This window comes from Natator depressus, chromosome 6 (assembly GCF_965152275.1).
Source record: "Natator depressus isolate rNatDep1 chromosome 6, rNatDep2.hap1, whole genome shotgun sequence".
Classification (NCBI taxonomy): Eukaryota; Metazoa; Chordata; order Testudines; family Cheloniidae; genus Natator; species Natator depressus.
The window spans coordinates 87,417,537-87,433,670 of record NC_134239.1 but is presented as its reverse complement, the minus strand read 5'-3'; the positions used below and the strand labels follow the sequence as shown (position 1 = coordinate 87,433,670).

The 16,134-nt window shown below is 39.8% G+C and overlaps 1 protein-coding gene across 1 annotated transcript in view; it reads right to left on the bottom strand.

Moving 5' to 3' along the window:
- Positions 1-2,465: 2,465 nt before the first annotated feature.
- Positions 2,466-16,134, bottom strand: part of TTC6 (tetratricopeptide repeat domain 6) — a 126,978-nt gene continuing 113,309 nt past the window's right edge. The window contains exons 27-32 of the mRNA XM_074955883.1: positions 14,099-14,172; positions 8,520-8,730; positions 6,447-6,599; positions 6,060-6,230; positions 4,609-4,834; positions 2,466-2,895 (exon numbers count right to left, since the gene is read on the bottom strand). Coding sequence (XP_074811984.1) covers positions 2,759-2,895; positions 4,609-4,834; positions 6,060-6,230; positions 6,447-6,599; positions 8,520-8,730; positions 14,099-14,172 — 972 coding nt within the window. The 3' untranslated portion in view covers positions 2,466-2,758. The remainder of the gene's footprint in view (positions 2,896-4,608; positions 4,835-6,059; positions 6,231-6,446; positions 6,600-8,519; positions 8,731-14,098; positions 14,173-16,134) is intronic.

The window sequence follows — 16,134 nt, the reverse complement described above, 5'->3', positions numbered from 1 at the left end:
CAGCTGTCAGAAATGGAGCTTTGAAAGGGGAGAAGTGCATGCATTCAGGGCAGCCAGCCAAGTTCAAAACAATGAGCAGAGTGGCCACTTGAGGGATTATGGGACACTTCCGGAGGCCAATTACAGCGCTGAAAGCAATTGATGTGTTTACACTGGCAATGCAGCACAAAAGCATCTGCGCTGTAAGCCTTACTACTCTCGTCGAGGTGGCTCTTTTGCAATGCTGCAACTGAGGAGTTTCTGTGCACTAAGTGGCTTGGCAGTGTGTACACCTCAGGAGTTACACCGCAGAAAGCTGCTTTACTGCAAAGAAACTTGCCAGTGTAGACAATGCCTACTTTGCTGAATAGAGATGGACTTAAGCATATGCTTAAGTACTTTTGTGGACTGTGGCCTTAGCTATGATCTTTTCCACTTCTCCACCCCAATGAAAGTTTATTTTACAAAAACATTTTTCAAAAGCAGAATATCGTGAAGTGAGAATTTTAGCAGTGGAACCTATTGTCACAACTGCAGAAAGTTAGAGAAGACAGCTATAAAACCAGTTTGCATCATCGTGCCATATTAGCTAAACACCGATTGCTTGGGCAAGGGAAAAAACAAATAAAAAATCTTTATGCAGAAATAAGGGGGTGAATACCATTGTGTGAAATATTCAAAAAAGGGAATGCTTTAGGCAAAGTAATTTTGACGTTTTTACGCCAGTCTCAGTAATGAAAAATCTACTGGGAGTTGTCAGGAAGTGAAAATAGAACTGTGAGACCCATTAAATAATCAATTCACATTATGTCAAATTATATTTTTTCTTATTATGAATGTGAATGTAAATTATTTCCTTGCCATTGAGTGATTTATTTTACATAGAGAAGACAATGTAATGATAATCATGAACTAGCATTTTATTATCAGCTTCACAATGAAGACTCATTTCTGAATTCATATTTCAGGAGGAAAATGGATATTATTTTAAGGCTAAGGGGGACTTTTTAAAGACACAAATGGCAGGTAGGTGTCTAACTCCCATAGACGTTCAATGAGAGTCAGGTGCCTAACTGCGATTTGTGTCATTGAAAATTTCCCCCTATCTTGAGAAATTGTAGCAAGTTTTCTGTTCTCAGCGAATGCTAGGTTCTTTTCCCACCCACCTCAAAGTAATATCCGAGCACATAGCTGTATAGAACACAGCGGTACGTTACAACTAGATATGGACCCAACTTGTTAACTTCAATGTATGAGGTTGGGGGTTGACATTTTTATTTCTGTTCATGTGGAGTTATACCCTAAGTTTCAAATCTGAATGAACATGATCAAAGCAACATTCTAAATCTCATTCTTAAGGCTCATACCCCAAGACTGTGATCTATTATTTAATTCACTTTGAAGAAAAGTACAAAATACATGCTGAGTGTTCATGTCAATTTTTTATTTTATGTTCTTAAATCCTTTTTCTTAATCTGCTTTTCAATGACATCAACCTTTTCCAACATGGGATGTGGGTAAGTGGACAAATTATCTGTGTTTCAGATTTCAATTTGGAATAATTAGGACACATTTATACCTTAGCCAATGATCCCCATCCTCCATTCAGATGGGGGGAATGTTTGAGCCAATTGGCAGGGGACAGACACTCCAGGTCCTAGGAAGAGGAGGAAGGGAGGGGCTGGCTTGGCTGCTCTGGAACTTTTCCCCACACCCTCCCTGCCCATAATGCACATGGACACTACTTGTGTAGAGATTGGGGAGGGCAGGGAAGGACAGATTTCTCTGCTTCCGCCTGCCACCCATTTGCTGGACTGTAGGAGGAAGGGATAGCTGACTAGCACTCATACAGCACCATCCTCACTGGCATGCAGCAGCCATCCTATTGCTGTTACTGCTTTGCTCCCCCACCCTTTAACTGAGGGAAATACAATTCAAACTATATATAAAACTGCAATGGGTCTGACTAGATCTCCAGCAGCATCCTGGAGGCCTGATTTAGGTTAGTTTAGAGAAAGAACAGTAATTTACACATTGTAAATTTAACAAGTGGAGTTTGTAAATTTTATAGCTGGTGTCCAGTGTAGGGAAGAAGCTCAAAGGGGCCAGCTCTCAGGGGCAAATGTGTAAGAGGCCCAAGAGATGGCAGGTGGACCATGTTAACCTAAGGTAGAAGGAAGACCTGAAGTCAACAAAGACTCAGGTATACCTTGTGTGTACGCTCATTCCCTCTCACTGGGAGAGGGAGAGAGGAATCAGAGGTAGGCTGAATCCTAAGGGTTGGATGAAAGGGGGCCAAACCTAAATATTGGTTATTTTGCCATTTAACATCACATTAGACCCAAGTAAATAAAGATGAGGCCTTCCCCAATGATATTTATTCCTTTGTCTGTGTTTCGTTCTCCAACAGCCATTTGGTGCCAATCAATAAAGAAAATCTAACATTCGCTTTGTGAAATTACGTCTTTAATGTTAGCATTCTGTTCTTAAATAGCTCTGGGTTTTTTGCACAATTTTTGCACTGAATCAAGCAATTAAATTATTCAGGAAGATAACATATGTGCAGAAGAAAAGGAAGATGGATTATTATAGTATTACAGTATTAACAATTTTTTCTTGTATACAAAACTAACCTTTTGTGCCAAGTCTAGTGCTAACATAATACATTCTTCTAAATAGTATTTGAGATATAATTAAACAAATCTCTCTTAATTAAATAAGGCAAATCTCTGTAAACAGACCCAACTTGTTACCATGTTTTGCAGGAACCGGAATCTTTTCACATTGCATCGATCATTTCTTGAATGCTGATTGCTTGCTTGTAATCAGCAATGGCTTCTTCACTGAATCCCATTTTACCACGAACATCAGCTCTAAGTTTATACATCAAAGCATCATTAGGTTGAATTGACAATGCTGTAAAAATGAAAAATAATGTTAAGACATTTTTAAATTTCAAAAGATTGTTATGATTGTTATAAAAAACAGCACATGCTAAAGCCCATCTGAAAGTTGAGACAAAGTAGAGAGCATGCGGGTTTTGATCTAAATAGGAAATACATATGTCCAATTCATATTTTTATAGCAGGAGCTAAGTAATTTTGTTAAGATATTTACATTCTTACTGTCTCCCTTTGACTCTCCTTTTTCTCCTCTTGATGTTAGATATCATCATGGCATGTTTATAAATCTGACTCTAGCAACTGCTGAAGCATCAGAAGCCACATTCTCCCTCCCAAATCAGGTTCAAACACCAAAACAAATATCAAACAATAGGAAACCATTATCAATCTATTCCTTGGTGTCAGCAATGCACATTGTCTCAGAGTCAGATTTCCTATTGTTCAAAGGTATTTAAACAACTTACTATGGGCAAGTGTTTAATCTGTTGTTTAAAGAGTCTAGGTCCCAGCAAACTCCCTGTTTTACAGTAATCAATTCCCTAGACAAGATTTCATAATTATTCTGTTCTGACATCATGAAAATCTACTTTTAATGGAAAAAATTCATAGTGAAAATAAGGAATTTTATACATATTTTCATATAATTTAGACAAACTTATATTGTAAGCGTATACCGGTTAACTTCTCAGTAAGACTTGATCATATTTATTGTTGGTGGAAAAATTATTGCACTTGCAATCAACTATTAATTGGTTCAAAGTACAGACAGTAGTATAACAGTGGTACTCTAGTTTGTATAGGGCTTTGACTCAAGGACTTTGCTATCAAAATCCAATGAAGTAACTTCATCTTAGGAACATTCAAACAGCCTGACCATGGATTTGGTAGCTGAGATGGAAAGACAGGAATTGAATCTGGGGTGGTTGAAGATGGGTGGCAAACAGGGATGCACTTGGCTGGTTTGCACACACAAATGTGGTATTTGTGAAACTTAGCTCTATGTATACATTATAAAATTAATTTAAAAAAAATCTTTATCTGTAATTGGCTAAAGCAGTAGTGACTGAGTAGGTAATGAACTCAGATGCCCTCAGGGTTTGTGAGGGTAGCATGAATGCACATCTTTCTGCTACAACTTTCTTTGAAAATCTGGCTCAGAATTCAGCTGCTATGGTACATATTACATATGACACATTTACTTCTAATCAGTAATTGGAAATAAACAGATAATTGAATTTTTTGGTTTTCATGGCTGAACTGAACCCTTCTCCCCCTCTCAAAAAAATCATTGTGGGTGAACCCATAATAGATTTTTTTTTAAACCAAAACCACCATCTCCCCCATCCAAAAAAAAAGTAAAAAATAAAAAAAAATTACTAACTCCTCCCCCTCGCTACACACACAATCAAATTCAACTCAAATTCACAAATAGTTTCTGTTGACCCAAAACTGCATTTTTTGGCAAATAAAATTATTTGTCCAGAAAAAAAAATTTGCCCAGCTCTCTAGTTAATTTCCATTAGAAAAACAATTTTTAGCTGGCATTTTCATTACAACTCCCTTTTCAATCTCATAGCCTCTCCTATATAAGTTAAGAACTTAAATAAATATATTAAATACATAAATGGAAATAGTTGCTAATACTTTCTGAACTATGAAATAGAGCCAAAATAATTTGTTGTTCTTATTATAACTGAAACTATGTCAGGTACTGAACAAAAAGTACCTGTTGAAATATCCTTCTCAGCTAGCTCATATTGCTTTAATGTTCTATAGAGGTTTGCCCTGTTAAAGTACACTGCTGCAGAGAAAGGGCAGAGACAAACTGCCTTCTCAAAATCTTCTTTTGCTTCTTCGATATTTTGTAATAATGTATTTGTAATAGCTCGATTCAGGACTGCAGATTCATTCTGTGGGTCAAGCTGTAATGCCCTGGAATAGTATGAATTGGCCTGTGAAATATATAAAATGAAGATATTATGCACCATGTAAACTTCTGAAATGCTGTATATATTTTTATATTGTATTAATAATCAAGGTAGCAGAAATCCACAGGATTTATGCAAGAATGACAAGATTTTTGCAAGGATCTTTGAGAAGAAGAATTCAGCCACTCTTTCGCAACAGAATGATTTATTATTATTTATTAGTAGTACTATGGTAACACCCAGAGGCTTCAATCAGGACTGGGTTCCCACTTAGGGTTGCTACCTTTCTAATGGCTGGTAACTGGACTCCCCAAATCCCCACCCCGCCTCTTCCCCCAAGGCCCTGCCCCACCTCTTCCCCCAAGGCCCTGGCTCTGCTCCATCTCTTCCCCCAAGGCCCCACACACTTCACCACCTCTTCCCCCAAGTACCCACCCCTGCTCTGCCTTTTTCACCCCAGATTTTAAAAAAATGGACATTGGGGTTTGTTAAATGGCATCCGGGACACACAAGCCAAAACCCAAACTGTCCAGGTGAAAACCAGACAGGTGGCAACCCTATTCCCACTATGTTAGAGGCTGTACAGAGAGTATGAAATGGTCCTTGCCTCCAAAGAGCTTACTAGGAAAATGCAAGGGGAACTTTGGTGTTTGATTACCTCAGGCCCTCCCCAGGGCATTTCTGCAGAAGGGACTGGGGATTCAGGACTCTGAGGGTATTACAACAGAGAGAAAACCTGGCTTAGTAGTTAAAGAATAGGCCTGTGAGACAGGAGATTTGGGTTCTACTCCTCACTCTGTCACTGAATTACTGTGTAAACTAGGACAATTACTTGACTTCTCTTTGCCTTTGTCTCCAGGGCAAAAATTTCAGAAGCACCTGGCTGATTCAGTAGCCTAAGTCACATTGAAAGTCAGGGAGATTTAGATTTCTAAATTACTTAGGAATTTTTGAAGGTTTTGGCCCCCATCTTTAAAATCACCTGTTATGAGTCTTTATTCATAAATATTTGTAAAGCATTTTGAGATCGTCAGATAAAACGGACAGTAGTAGAACATAATAGTATTATGTATTACTCATTTCTATATATTAATTCATACCCTATCAGAGTACAGCTAAATGATTAAATTAATTGTAAAAAGAATCAAGTAAAAGCTTACATTTGTACACTAATTTGTATCAATAACATTATTCCTTAGTCAAGGAAAAGTGTTCTAAGAATGGTATGAAAATAGAACATAAGACCTACCTGTGAAAATTGCCTGTGATGAAAGTAGATATTTGCTGCATTGAAATAGGCTAAAGCATAGCCAGGGTTGATGGAAATTGCTTGCTGATAATCTTTCATAGCACAGTTTAAGTGACCCATAAACTGGTTAATGACACCCCGGTTTGTAAGCAGCTGAGCATTGGTAGTGAGCTGAAATGTAATATGTGCACTCTTATTTGAATAAAGTCCACATTTCTACATTAATAACAAGACTCTTTCTTTAAAGGAAACGTATAAAAATAGGAAGTACCTCCTAATCTAAACCTATAATTATTCATACACAGTTCTTCAAATTTATGTGCATTATTCAGTGGCCTAATAATAGCAGGTTCATATTTATAAATCAACTGAAAACCAAACATTTACCTTTAGTGCTGCATTTGTATCTTGAAATGCAGCAAAAGTATCACCCATCTGAAGACAGACCACAGCTCGTCCGTCATAGGCAATATGGCATTTTGGATCAATGTCAATGGCAACTGTAAATTGATTCCAAGCTTTCTGAAACTTTCCAAAGGCCTATAATGAGTTTTAACATAAGAATATTATTAAACGTACCACATACCAATGGACATATTTTCAAAAATTATATGCATGTGGGAAAATTGCACATGCCCCCATGTTGCCACATTCAGTTATTTAATTTTGTGCACAAATTGGGAAAAGATGCATGAAAATAACTAGTTAGATAGCCACACACCCACTGCATGGGCAGTTACTTGATTTACATGCTACCTTTGCAGGAACTGCACACGTAATTGCTCTTGTACCTCGGCTTCTGGCCTCAAGTTTTAAATGTCTGGCCCTATATGATAATGTAATGAAGTGAAGACTCATCTCTATGCACCTGCCTTCCCACAATAACATCAAAATGTCTTGGTGTGACCCTCTCTCCCTGGAGATATTAAAATAACAACAATAATCATCCTTGGGTTACACACTATCCAAAACTAAATAAGTAAGACCTAGTGAGAGCCACTCACTAAATACGACAGAATAAAAATGAGAAACACCAGCATAATTGTTCAAAACAGTATATGAAGAAAGCACAGAAATTCTGTTAGACAGAAACAATATCTCATTTTCATTTACTTGTGAATATGAGCCTATAACCTTAAAATTGGGACAGCTATGTTTTATTGTCATGTAGCCAAATTTGAGGTCTTAGCTGCCCATGGACAAGTGATCTGATATTTTATCCCCAGACTGGAAGTAGGCCCAGCCCCACTGGTTGTGGAGGAGTAAGAGTTGCTAGACAAAAAGGGGGATGGAAATATGCATGGGGCAGGATAAGCTGTTGAGTGAGGGAGAATAGAAAGATGTGAGGGAAATAAATGGCTAGACCCCACTTCTTCAAGTTCTGATGACTGATTCACGGATTCACTAATATTCTACCTTGGAAGACCTGGATTTGAATTTTGACCAAGTACAAATAAGTTTGGTAATCTTATCTGATTCCCCAAGAAACAGTCACACAATTTGGATTCATTCAGCAGAACCAGCACTCTGTTGTTGAAAGAGACCTCCTTGTATGACTGAAAACAATGGCAGGAAGGCTCCTTGTTAAGACTGATGATAACACTCAGCACTTAGATAGTACTTTATAAAGGACAGTGAAAACATTAATTAATTAGAAATAAAACATATTGGCAGAGCTGTGTGAGGAAAATTGCACACGGCCTATCCAAGTAAGCCTGATGCAGGCTGATAAAATTAGTCCCTCATTTACACAGGCACAAAATTAACTCAACTTTGTTGGAAAGAGTTTTGTCAGACAAATGGGTATAACAACAAAGCACAGTAACAATGTTGTAAAATCATGGGAATTAGAGAGGAGGAAAACACATGATATGTCATTTCATACATGACTTTGCTAATGCAGGATTGTTCTTTTTGGGGTATAGCTAAGTGGTTTTCAGATTTCATTATATATAAGCTCTTTTTGAAGGGGCTTAATACAAATGTTAACATTTTGTTTTGGATTGACTTAACATACAAGATTTTTCCTTTTACATAAGATTCACCAAAAATATCTAAGTCACTTTTTATGTAGCGGCCAAATCTCTAGTGTTATTGATTACAATACCATACACGGTATCTGGGCATGATTACCAATACCACTCTATTTCTCTCTGGGCTGACTAAGGAGATCAAGTCTCTTGGTACTCAAGAGTAAATCCACCAATCAAATAAGATGCAGCACAGACAAATGTCAAAGGGAATTGCAGCCTATCCCTTTAGTTGAAAAGAAAAGTTAAAGTGAGTAGGGGGAAAATAGAGAATAACAAAGGATACAAGTTATTTTATCTGGCTGAACAGTGTTTAACTAGTTTGCAGTATTACTATGTATGGAGCATGGACTAAACAATTTTATATATGAAAAATAATGCTCCTCTCTTTGTCACACGATATTACAGACTATGATCTTTGGTGTATTACCTGCAAATTGTATCCTAAGCAAATTCTGGCTTTCCCATACTTTGGGTTAAGATGCAGTGCTTTCAGGAAGTCTTTCTGTGCTAGGGTATTGCCAGCTTCATTACCATATTCCATGTATGAATTTCCTCTTGCAACATAGGCATCCAGAGAAAAGGGATCTAGTTTAAGCACTTGGGTAAATGAATTGACAGCTTCTTCCAACTGCTCAAGTCTAAAAATAAATATACACTTGATGGTCAGTGTTTTATTTTTTTTTAAATCAGCCATTTTAATGAAAGGTGCCAGATTTACAACTCTAGAGACTTAGGTTCTCATTTCATCCACTAAACAGATAGCACTGGCAGTGCACACTTCCCCAACCAGGGACAATGGTTAAAGAAATATGACTGTGATTAATTCTCCATGCACAGTCCTTTTCTTGATCATTACAGAGGCCAATGCTGTTAGTCTGTGAACTTTTAAACACTTAGGGTAAAATCCTGTCCCCAATAAAGTCAATGTCAAAACTCCTGTTGACTTCAGTGGAGCCAGGATTACACTCAGCAGATCCCAACTTGGCTTGGTTTGTTCAGGTTCAGATTTCCAGCTGAACCATTCACACTGCCCAGTTTCAAGACCAAACAGTCTGTTTGTGCCAGTCTGTTCAGACTCAGCCGTTTCAACCAATCATAGTTTACTTCTACCATAAACCTTCTTCTTCCTGTTTCATCTTACTCTCTTCACTCCTCCAAGACTCACTCTCACCAATTCCTTTCTTCATCTTTCTCCCAATCTCAACTCTGCCCCTTCTTCTTCATGCCAGCCTGTAAAATTTGGAACTGACTCCCTCTTTTTAGTCCTGATCCAATGCCCAATAAGACTCCCACTTATTTTGTTCCTCAGACTACCTTTTCTCCTTCAAATACACTTTATGCAAAGACTTTCAGCTATAACATCTGCCCCACCTCAACAAATACAATTTCCCAGTGCATTAAAAATATCTGAACTATTTGATCTATTTCTAAACTATACTGTAAACTCTTTGGGGTAAGGGCTGTGTCTTGTTATATGACTGCACAGCTCTGGGTGCGCACAAAGCTCTCAAATAATAAAAAGAGAGGAAGGATAGTATTGCATTTAAGGCACTGGGACTTGAGAACTGGGTTCAGTTCCTGGCTGTGCCACGCATTTTTGTGCAATTGCCCTGGGCTGAGATCCACCAAAATGCTTGTTATGAACATATACATCCAAAAGCACAGAATTTGATCTTCAGCATTCAATAATAAAATCTTCAAGCATGCTTTCCTATTTAGTTAAGAACAGTAATGTTTATGATTGAAACATCTGATTTATTGTGCTTAGACGAGGACCTTTACTCAGTGCACAGCGCCACATGTATAGACCCTTAGAGATTTTTCCTTTTCTATGATTTGTCAAAGTCACTTTATAATCATGTGTATAACAAGCCTATTGCTTTGCCAAATCTGGCACCAGTCATACCATAGGCAACATGTGGGGGGGGGGACATGTGGGATCAAGTGCCCCCCCAGATTTCTGCTTGGCCTGGCAAGGGGGAGGAAGAGGGGCTCCGTTCTCCTGCTGCACCTACCCCCAGTACACTCAGCCTCTGACCCTGGCAACCGGGCCTGGACGGAGAGTGGAAGGGGTGGGACCAGCCACTTTTCATGCCGGCAACTCCAGATCACTGCTCTGTGCAGTATGGCGGCTGCCTGAGAAAGAGCCTGGCTGGGGAAGTGGCCCCACCCCCTCTGCTCCCCACCTGGGCCCAGCTGCCAGGGACAGGGGGCAAGCGAGTCAGAAACATGCTGGGGGGTGGGGAGGCACCAGCTTGCTCAGCCTCTGTCCCCGGCAGCTGGGCCTTGGTGGGGCGGGCTGCCATCCCAGCCAGGCTCTTGCTCAGGAAGCCGCCGCGCTGCACAGAGTCAGCGACTCAGAGTAGCCAGCTTCAGCTGCGTGAGAAGTGGCTCCATCCTGCTCTCCAGGGCCGGCTGCCAGAGAGAGCGGCTGAATGTGCCGGGGGGGAGATGGAAGGGGAGGGAAGCGCAGTGGGAGAAGGACAGAGCTCTTCCCTTCCCTGCCCCCTGCAGGAAACTCTGGTGGGGCAGGAAGAGCACGGCAGCCCCAGGCTGGGCACAGGACGGGGGGTCACCGGGCAGAAGAGACACGTGGGGCAGTCACGTGTCCTCCCCTTTCGATTGTGTCCCCTCAGTATTATCTAGAGGCACGAGTTTTCTATGAGTCACATATGCTGCCTAAGGGATGTTGTCTCCTAGCAACCACAAGAAAATGACCAGAAACTACTACTGCCTACTTCAAAGTCATGATTCCCAAAGTTCCAAGAACACAAAAAGTAAAGGGGAAAATAAATACAAACCAAACAGGAAAACTTTTCATTGTATGATTACAAAAGATGTTTCAATGATTATACTGTCCTCACCCTTAACTCTTGTCCACTCTATGGAATATTTCCTTAAAATTCATTCTGCAGTGTTGCCACTAGAGTTTCAGCTCCACTGGTGCCATCAATAGTGGGAGCATTGGTATAGACAAAGCTCTGGTGTCAGCTAACATTTCAAAGCCCCATGTTGCACAGACCTGCGCTGGGCAGGATTAGACAACACAATACTTAAAACACGGGTAGCCACCTGCATCCCTGGCTACATTAGGCCTCCCCTTGTTGCTAATCCAGAGCTGAAACAGTGTAAGCAACCAGGGAAAATCTGAGGCCAAAAAAGCAAAGTGCAGACACCCCTTGAGGCAATTCAAATTTATTAATATTAGTAACTTTAAAGCAAGCTTTTGGAGCTGTTGCTCAAAACCAGCATTTGATGTCTTATGTGTTTCTTATTAGTATGGATGATGTGATGGGTTTGGAGCCGCCCTGTGATAATTTACAAATGCTGTATGTTGGCCTGGTTATTGGGTGTTTTGTAGTCATAGAGTTTAAGGCCAGAAGGGACCACCATATCATCTAGTCTGACCTCCTGTATAACACAGGCCACCGACACCACCTGCACACTAAATCCAGCAACCAAAATTAGACTAAAGTATTATAGTATACAATAGACTAGACCAGTGGTTTTCAAACTTTTTTGCTGGCAACCCAGCCTGAATTTGTTCATGGCCAATTTACACCCATTTTCTTGTGGCAACATTGTCTTTTGTCTTAAATAGCTCTTCTCCCACCCTGGTATTCTCCCACCCTGGTATTCCTTCCTCCCCTCGCCCCACCACCGTTGTATTTATAGAGATAAATCATATCCCATCTCAGACTTCTTTTTGCTAGACTAAACAAGAAATCTCTTCCAGTCTCCACTCGTAAGATAGGTCCTCCATTCCCCTGATCATTCCAGTAGCTCTTCTCTGCACCTGTTCCATTTTGAATTCATCTTTTTTGAACATGGGTTTTCTGTATGACTATATTGTTTTAACACAATGGGAGTCTGTCTGGAAAAACATGCTGGAAAGAAAAGAATGGCTCAAGATGCCACCTCTTGGCAAACATACATGAGTTGTTAAGGGGCAATGACAAAACTATTAGTGCTTCGATGATTCTGCCTCTGTCTCCAGCAAACGTACAAAGCTGGTTTTGATCACGACAGGAAAAGGCCTGCAAACAAAGAACAGCAGCAGGGATAAAAAGAGTCACTCTCTCAAGAAAAAGGCACTAGTTATTCAGGGCAGAAGAAGGAGGGGAACCAGACCTATTCAAAAGATCCCACTGAAAAGATAGGCCTGTCAGGGTTACCAATAGGGATGATAGGTCTTTAGATAAGACAGACATGTGTGTAGAGTGTTTGTTATTTTAAAAAAAATTCTTTAAAAGCTTTGTTGCCACTGCACAAAAACCAATAAGGTTGTTTGGTCACAGATTCCAGAAGGGAAGAATTGCATAAGCCTGAAATGTGTAGGACCTGCTGGGTAAGCACCATAAACAAACAGGATATTGTAGCCCAGGGTCTCGACTAAGAGTGGAAGAACTGCTGAATTCCACCCCAAGACAGGTAAAGGCAGGAGGCCTGACATCTGAGGAGGTGCATTGATAGAGACCAGAAAAGAGACAGAGGTGCAGTTAGCCCTTTAACAATGACAGATGAAAACAAAACATTTACCCTATCTGCAAATGACAAAATGTGTACTCATATGGTGACATAAGTAAATGTATTTTAAAGGGATCAAGTCTGCAAACAGTCTGTGCATGGAACTCTAATTTATGTCAAAAGCTCTTTTATGTATGGAGGTCAAAATTGTGCCAAAGTCTGTAGTCATTTTACCAAGGAGACACTGAAAGATATACTAGATGTCCATGTTCTACCTGAAGCATAGACTGAATTCTTTACTACACAGAAACAGCTCTAACAGATATGGCTAAAATGCAACTACAAGGATTCAGGACAAGGATTTTGTTATAAATCTAAATAATTTTTTAAAAGTAAAAAACTGTATTAAAACCATAGTGCCAATCTCTGAGTTGGCCCTTTTAGCACTCACATAAGCTCAAGGGAGGGGGACTCCCTGATTCTGGAGTTATAGGACCAGCACCAAGATGCAATTTAGAACAGCTTCTAATTTGCGTTAGCTGATAATGGGCCCTGAGAAGCTCTTTTAGAAGCTGAGGATCTCTTAGTCATAGGGACACCTTAGTCCTAGGAACACCCCAGTCACACCCACTGCACCTGGGTACACCAGAAAACACAGTGCCACTGTGTCAGCTCTATGCCCTCCCAGAACTCCCCTGATACAAGGAGAATCAAGGAGCCAGTTATATCACCAGAGCAACACAAATCAGCCATAGCCAGGCAAGACTCATGATGATAGATCTTAAATATGCCCACCCAAAGAATGCCTAAGCAGCACTTACATAATACAGTGATACGTGCTAGAGAAAACACTAGAATACAATAGATAAGAGTAAATTAATAGATAGTTCATCAACCAACATCATACTATAACCTACCTTCCTTTCCACATTAAAAAGTAGAGACTTCCCATTCTTACTGATTATCAGTATGATAAAATAGAATAACTTAAGTGTATACTCTAATGCCTCTAAATTATATACTTTTAAAATGATTAATAGGTTTACTTGAAGTTTTCAGAATATATCTCTGCTAGCTGAGACTAAACATGAAAAATTTCAAGTTAAAAAGTCAGAGATGGTTTTGTAAAAAGGAAGGCGCATAGACTTAAAATGGAAATTGTGTCACTACTAAAATTATGGAGACACTAACATGGTGCCATAATTACAGGCATTACTGGCTCTGTTCTACCTCCTCACCACCTTTCATTCTATTTCATCCCTCTTGGTTCTCTTAGCTTTACTTTTTCTCTCATACCTTTTCCCCACCTCTGCTTCTATAAACATCTTATTGCTAGATAATGAATGATCCCATGTGAGACTGGGACATCAATGGCAAATCTGACAAATACCTACTCATCTCTCTTTTTTCTTTCCCTTCTTCCTCTTCTCTTATCCAGTCCTCACTCGGACAGTTATTAAAAGATACATTGGAGCATCATCCAGCTCCCCCTCTATTTCTCTTCTCCTACCCTATGCCATATCGAACCACATATCATACCTGTGGTAGCAGATTCCAATAGCTTGATAGATCTCACTATTACTTGGATTACACAATGAAGCCTCTTTAAAGTCCTGAAAAAAAAAGATACTCAATTATATACGTTTGTATTGTTTTGCTTCAATAACATGGCCTTAGCAAATCAAATTTATATCAACAAGGGGATGAAACCTAAACAAGAACACAGTATGTTTTCAGTAGAATTGGAGAGTTAATGCACTAACTGTTTTCCATTCCATAATTAATGCTCAGGTTCCTGGGGGAACATAGTTTTTCTAGTCAGACAATATATTTGACATCCAGGTATTTCCTACAGAGCTGGATGCAATATTACTTCCAGTATTTTTTTATAGAAACACCTATATAATTGCAATTAAACATACATATTAAGGGTATATTATTTTCTGATACACAAGCTCGTTAAAAAATTCAGTAATAAAAACATTTTAATAATAAAAACATTTTTTCATTCGCTTCTGCTACAGTATTTATTAACAAGTAAACTCTAGTAGTTTAAAAATAAATGATAGGATTGAACTGAGTGATTCTTTGGTTAGAGTTTCCTGTTCATAATATTCCAGTTAAAGATGTGTCAATATTTCCATTATAAATCACTAGTTTAGGGATTTCTAACTCTTCTTTTAACTAAAATTTGGAATACCTTCTCTGTGTGCTTTTGATATATAAGATTTAAAAGGAAAACACTGTTTGGATGTTTCTGATATGGAGAAAACACCTTTTAATGTTATAATAAGGAAGTAGATTAAGTCCTTGCAAGGGAAAGTAGGCTTTATACAGTCTACAGCACCTCCCATCAACATATAATTACAGGAACAGCACGGCTTTGAAACAGCACTTGTACTGATGCACTCAGTGGAAAAATAGTTTAGACTGGGGTGGCCAGCCTGAGCCTGAGAAGGAGCCAGAATTTACCAATGTATACTGCCAAAGAGCCACAGTAATATGTCAGCATCCCCCCCATCAGTTCCTCCCCGCCCTGCTCCCAGCGCTTCCTTCCCACTGGCAGCCCCGCCGATCAGCTCCTCCCCCTCCCTCCCCACACCTCCTGATCAGCTGTTTCATGGCATGCAGGGGGAGGGGGAGGAGCGAGGGCACTACAGGCTCAGGGGAGGGGGCAGGAAAGGGTGGGGAGGGGGCAGGGCCTGTGGCAGAGCCAGGGGTTGAGCAGGGAGCACCCCCTGGGCCATTGGAAAGTTGGCACCTGTAGCTCCAGCCCCAGAGTCAGTGCCTATACAAGAAGCCGCATATTAACTTCTGAAGAGCCACATGTGGCTCCGGAGCCACAGGTTGGCCACCCCTGGTTTAGAGGGTATTTTCTAGCTCTTCAAATGGAAAAAATAAATATCTCACTATCTATAGAGATTTCGTATTCAAGAGACTATCATCACATTGTTCTGACATTGTAATGAGATATACACATATGTACAGAAATGTGCTACTATGTTAGTACAAACCTCTCTTTTGTAGTGACAATTTTATTTTACTTGTGTAACTAAAATATTGTAAAATAAAGGCCCACTCTAAACAGGGCTGGACATTCTGGCCCAAACTACCAAAGCACTTAAATGTGTTTAGCTGTAAGCACACAAATAGTTCTCATGAAGTCAATGGCACTGCTCACATTGCTAATTTTGCGCACATGCTTAACTGCATTGCTGGATCACCACACTTACCTTCACAGATCCAATAACCACTCCAAACACACTGAAAGACCTGTTATCTACAGCCAGGCACTCACATACCACAGATTGTGCTCCAAGAAAAGAGTCTGGGATACACACCTTAATACATTTAAAACTTCCTTCACCGAACAAGGACACTCCACCAAAGAAGTAGATTGCATCATGGAACAGGCCACTCAAATACCCCAAGAGAACCTGCCTCAATACAGGGAAAAAAACAAAACAAAAACAAACAAAAACCTCCAACCACACACCCCTAGTTGTCATGTACAAGCCCACACCGGAACCCACGTAGGGTATCATTAAGCAATTACAACCCATACTCTATGGAGA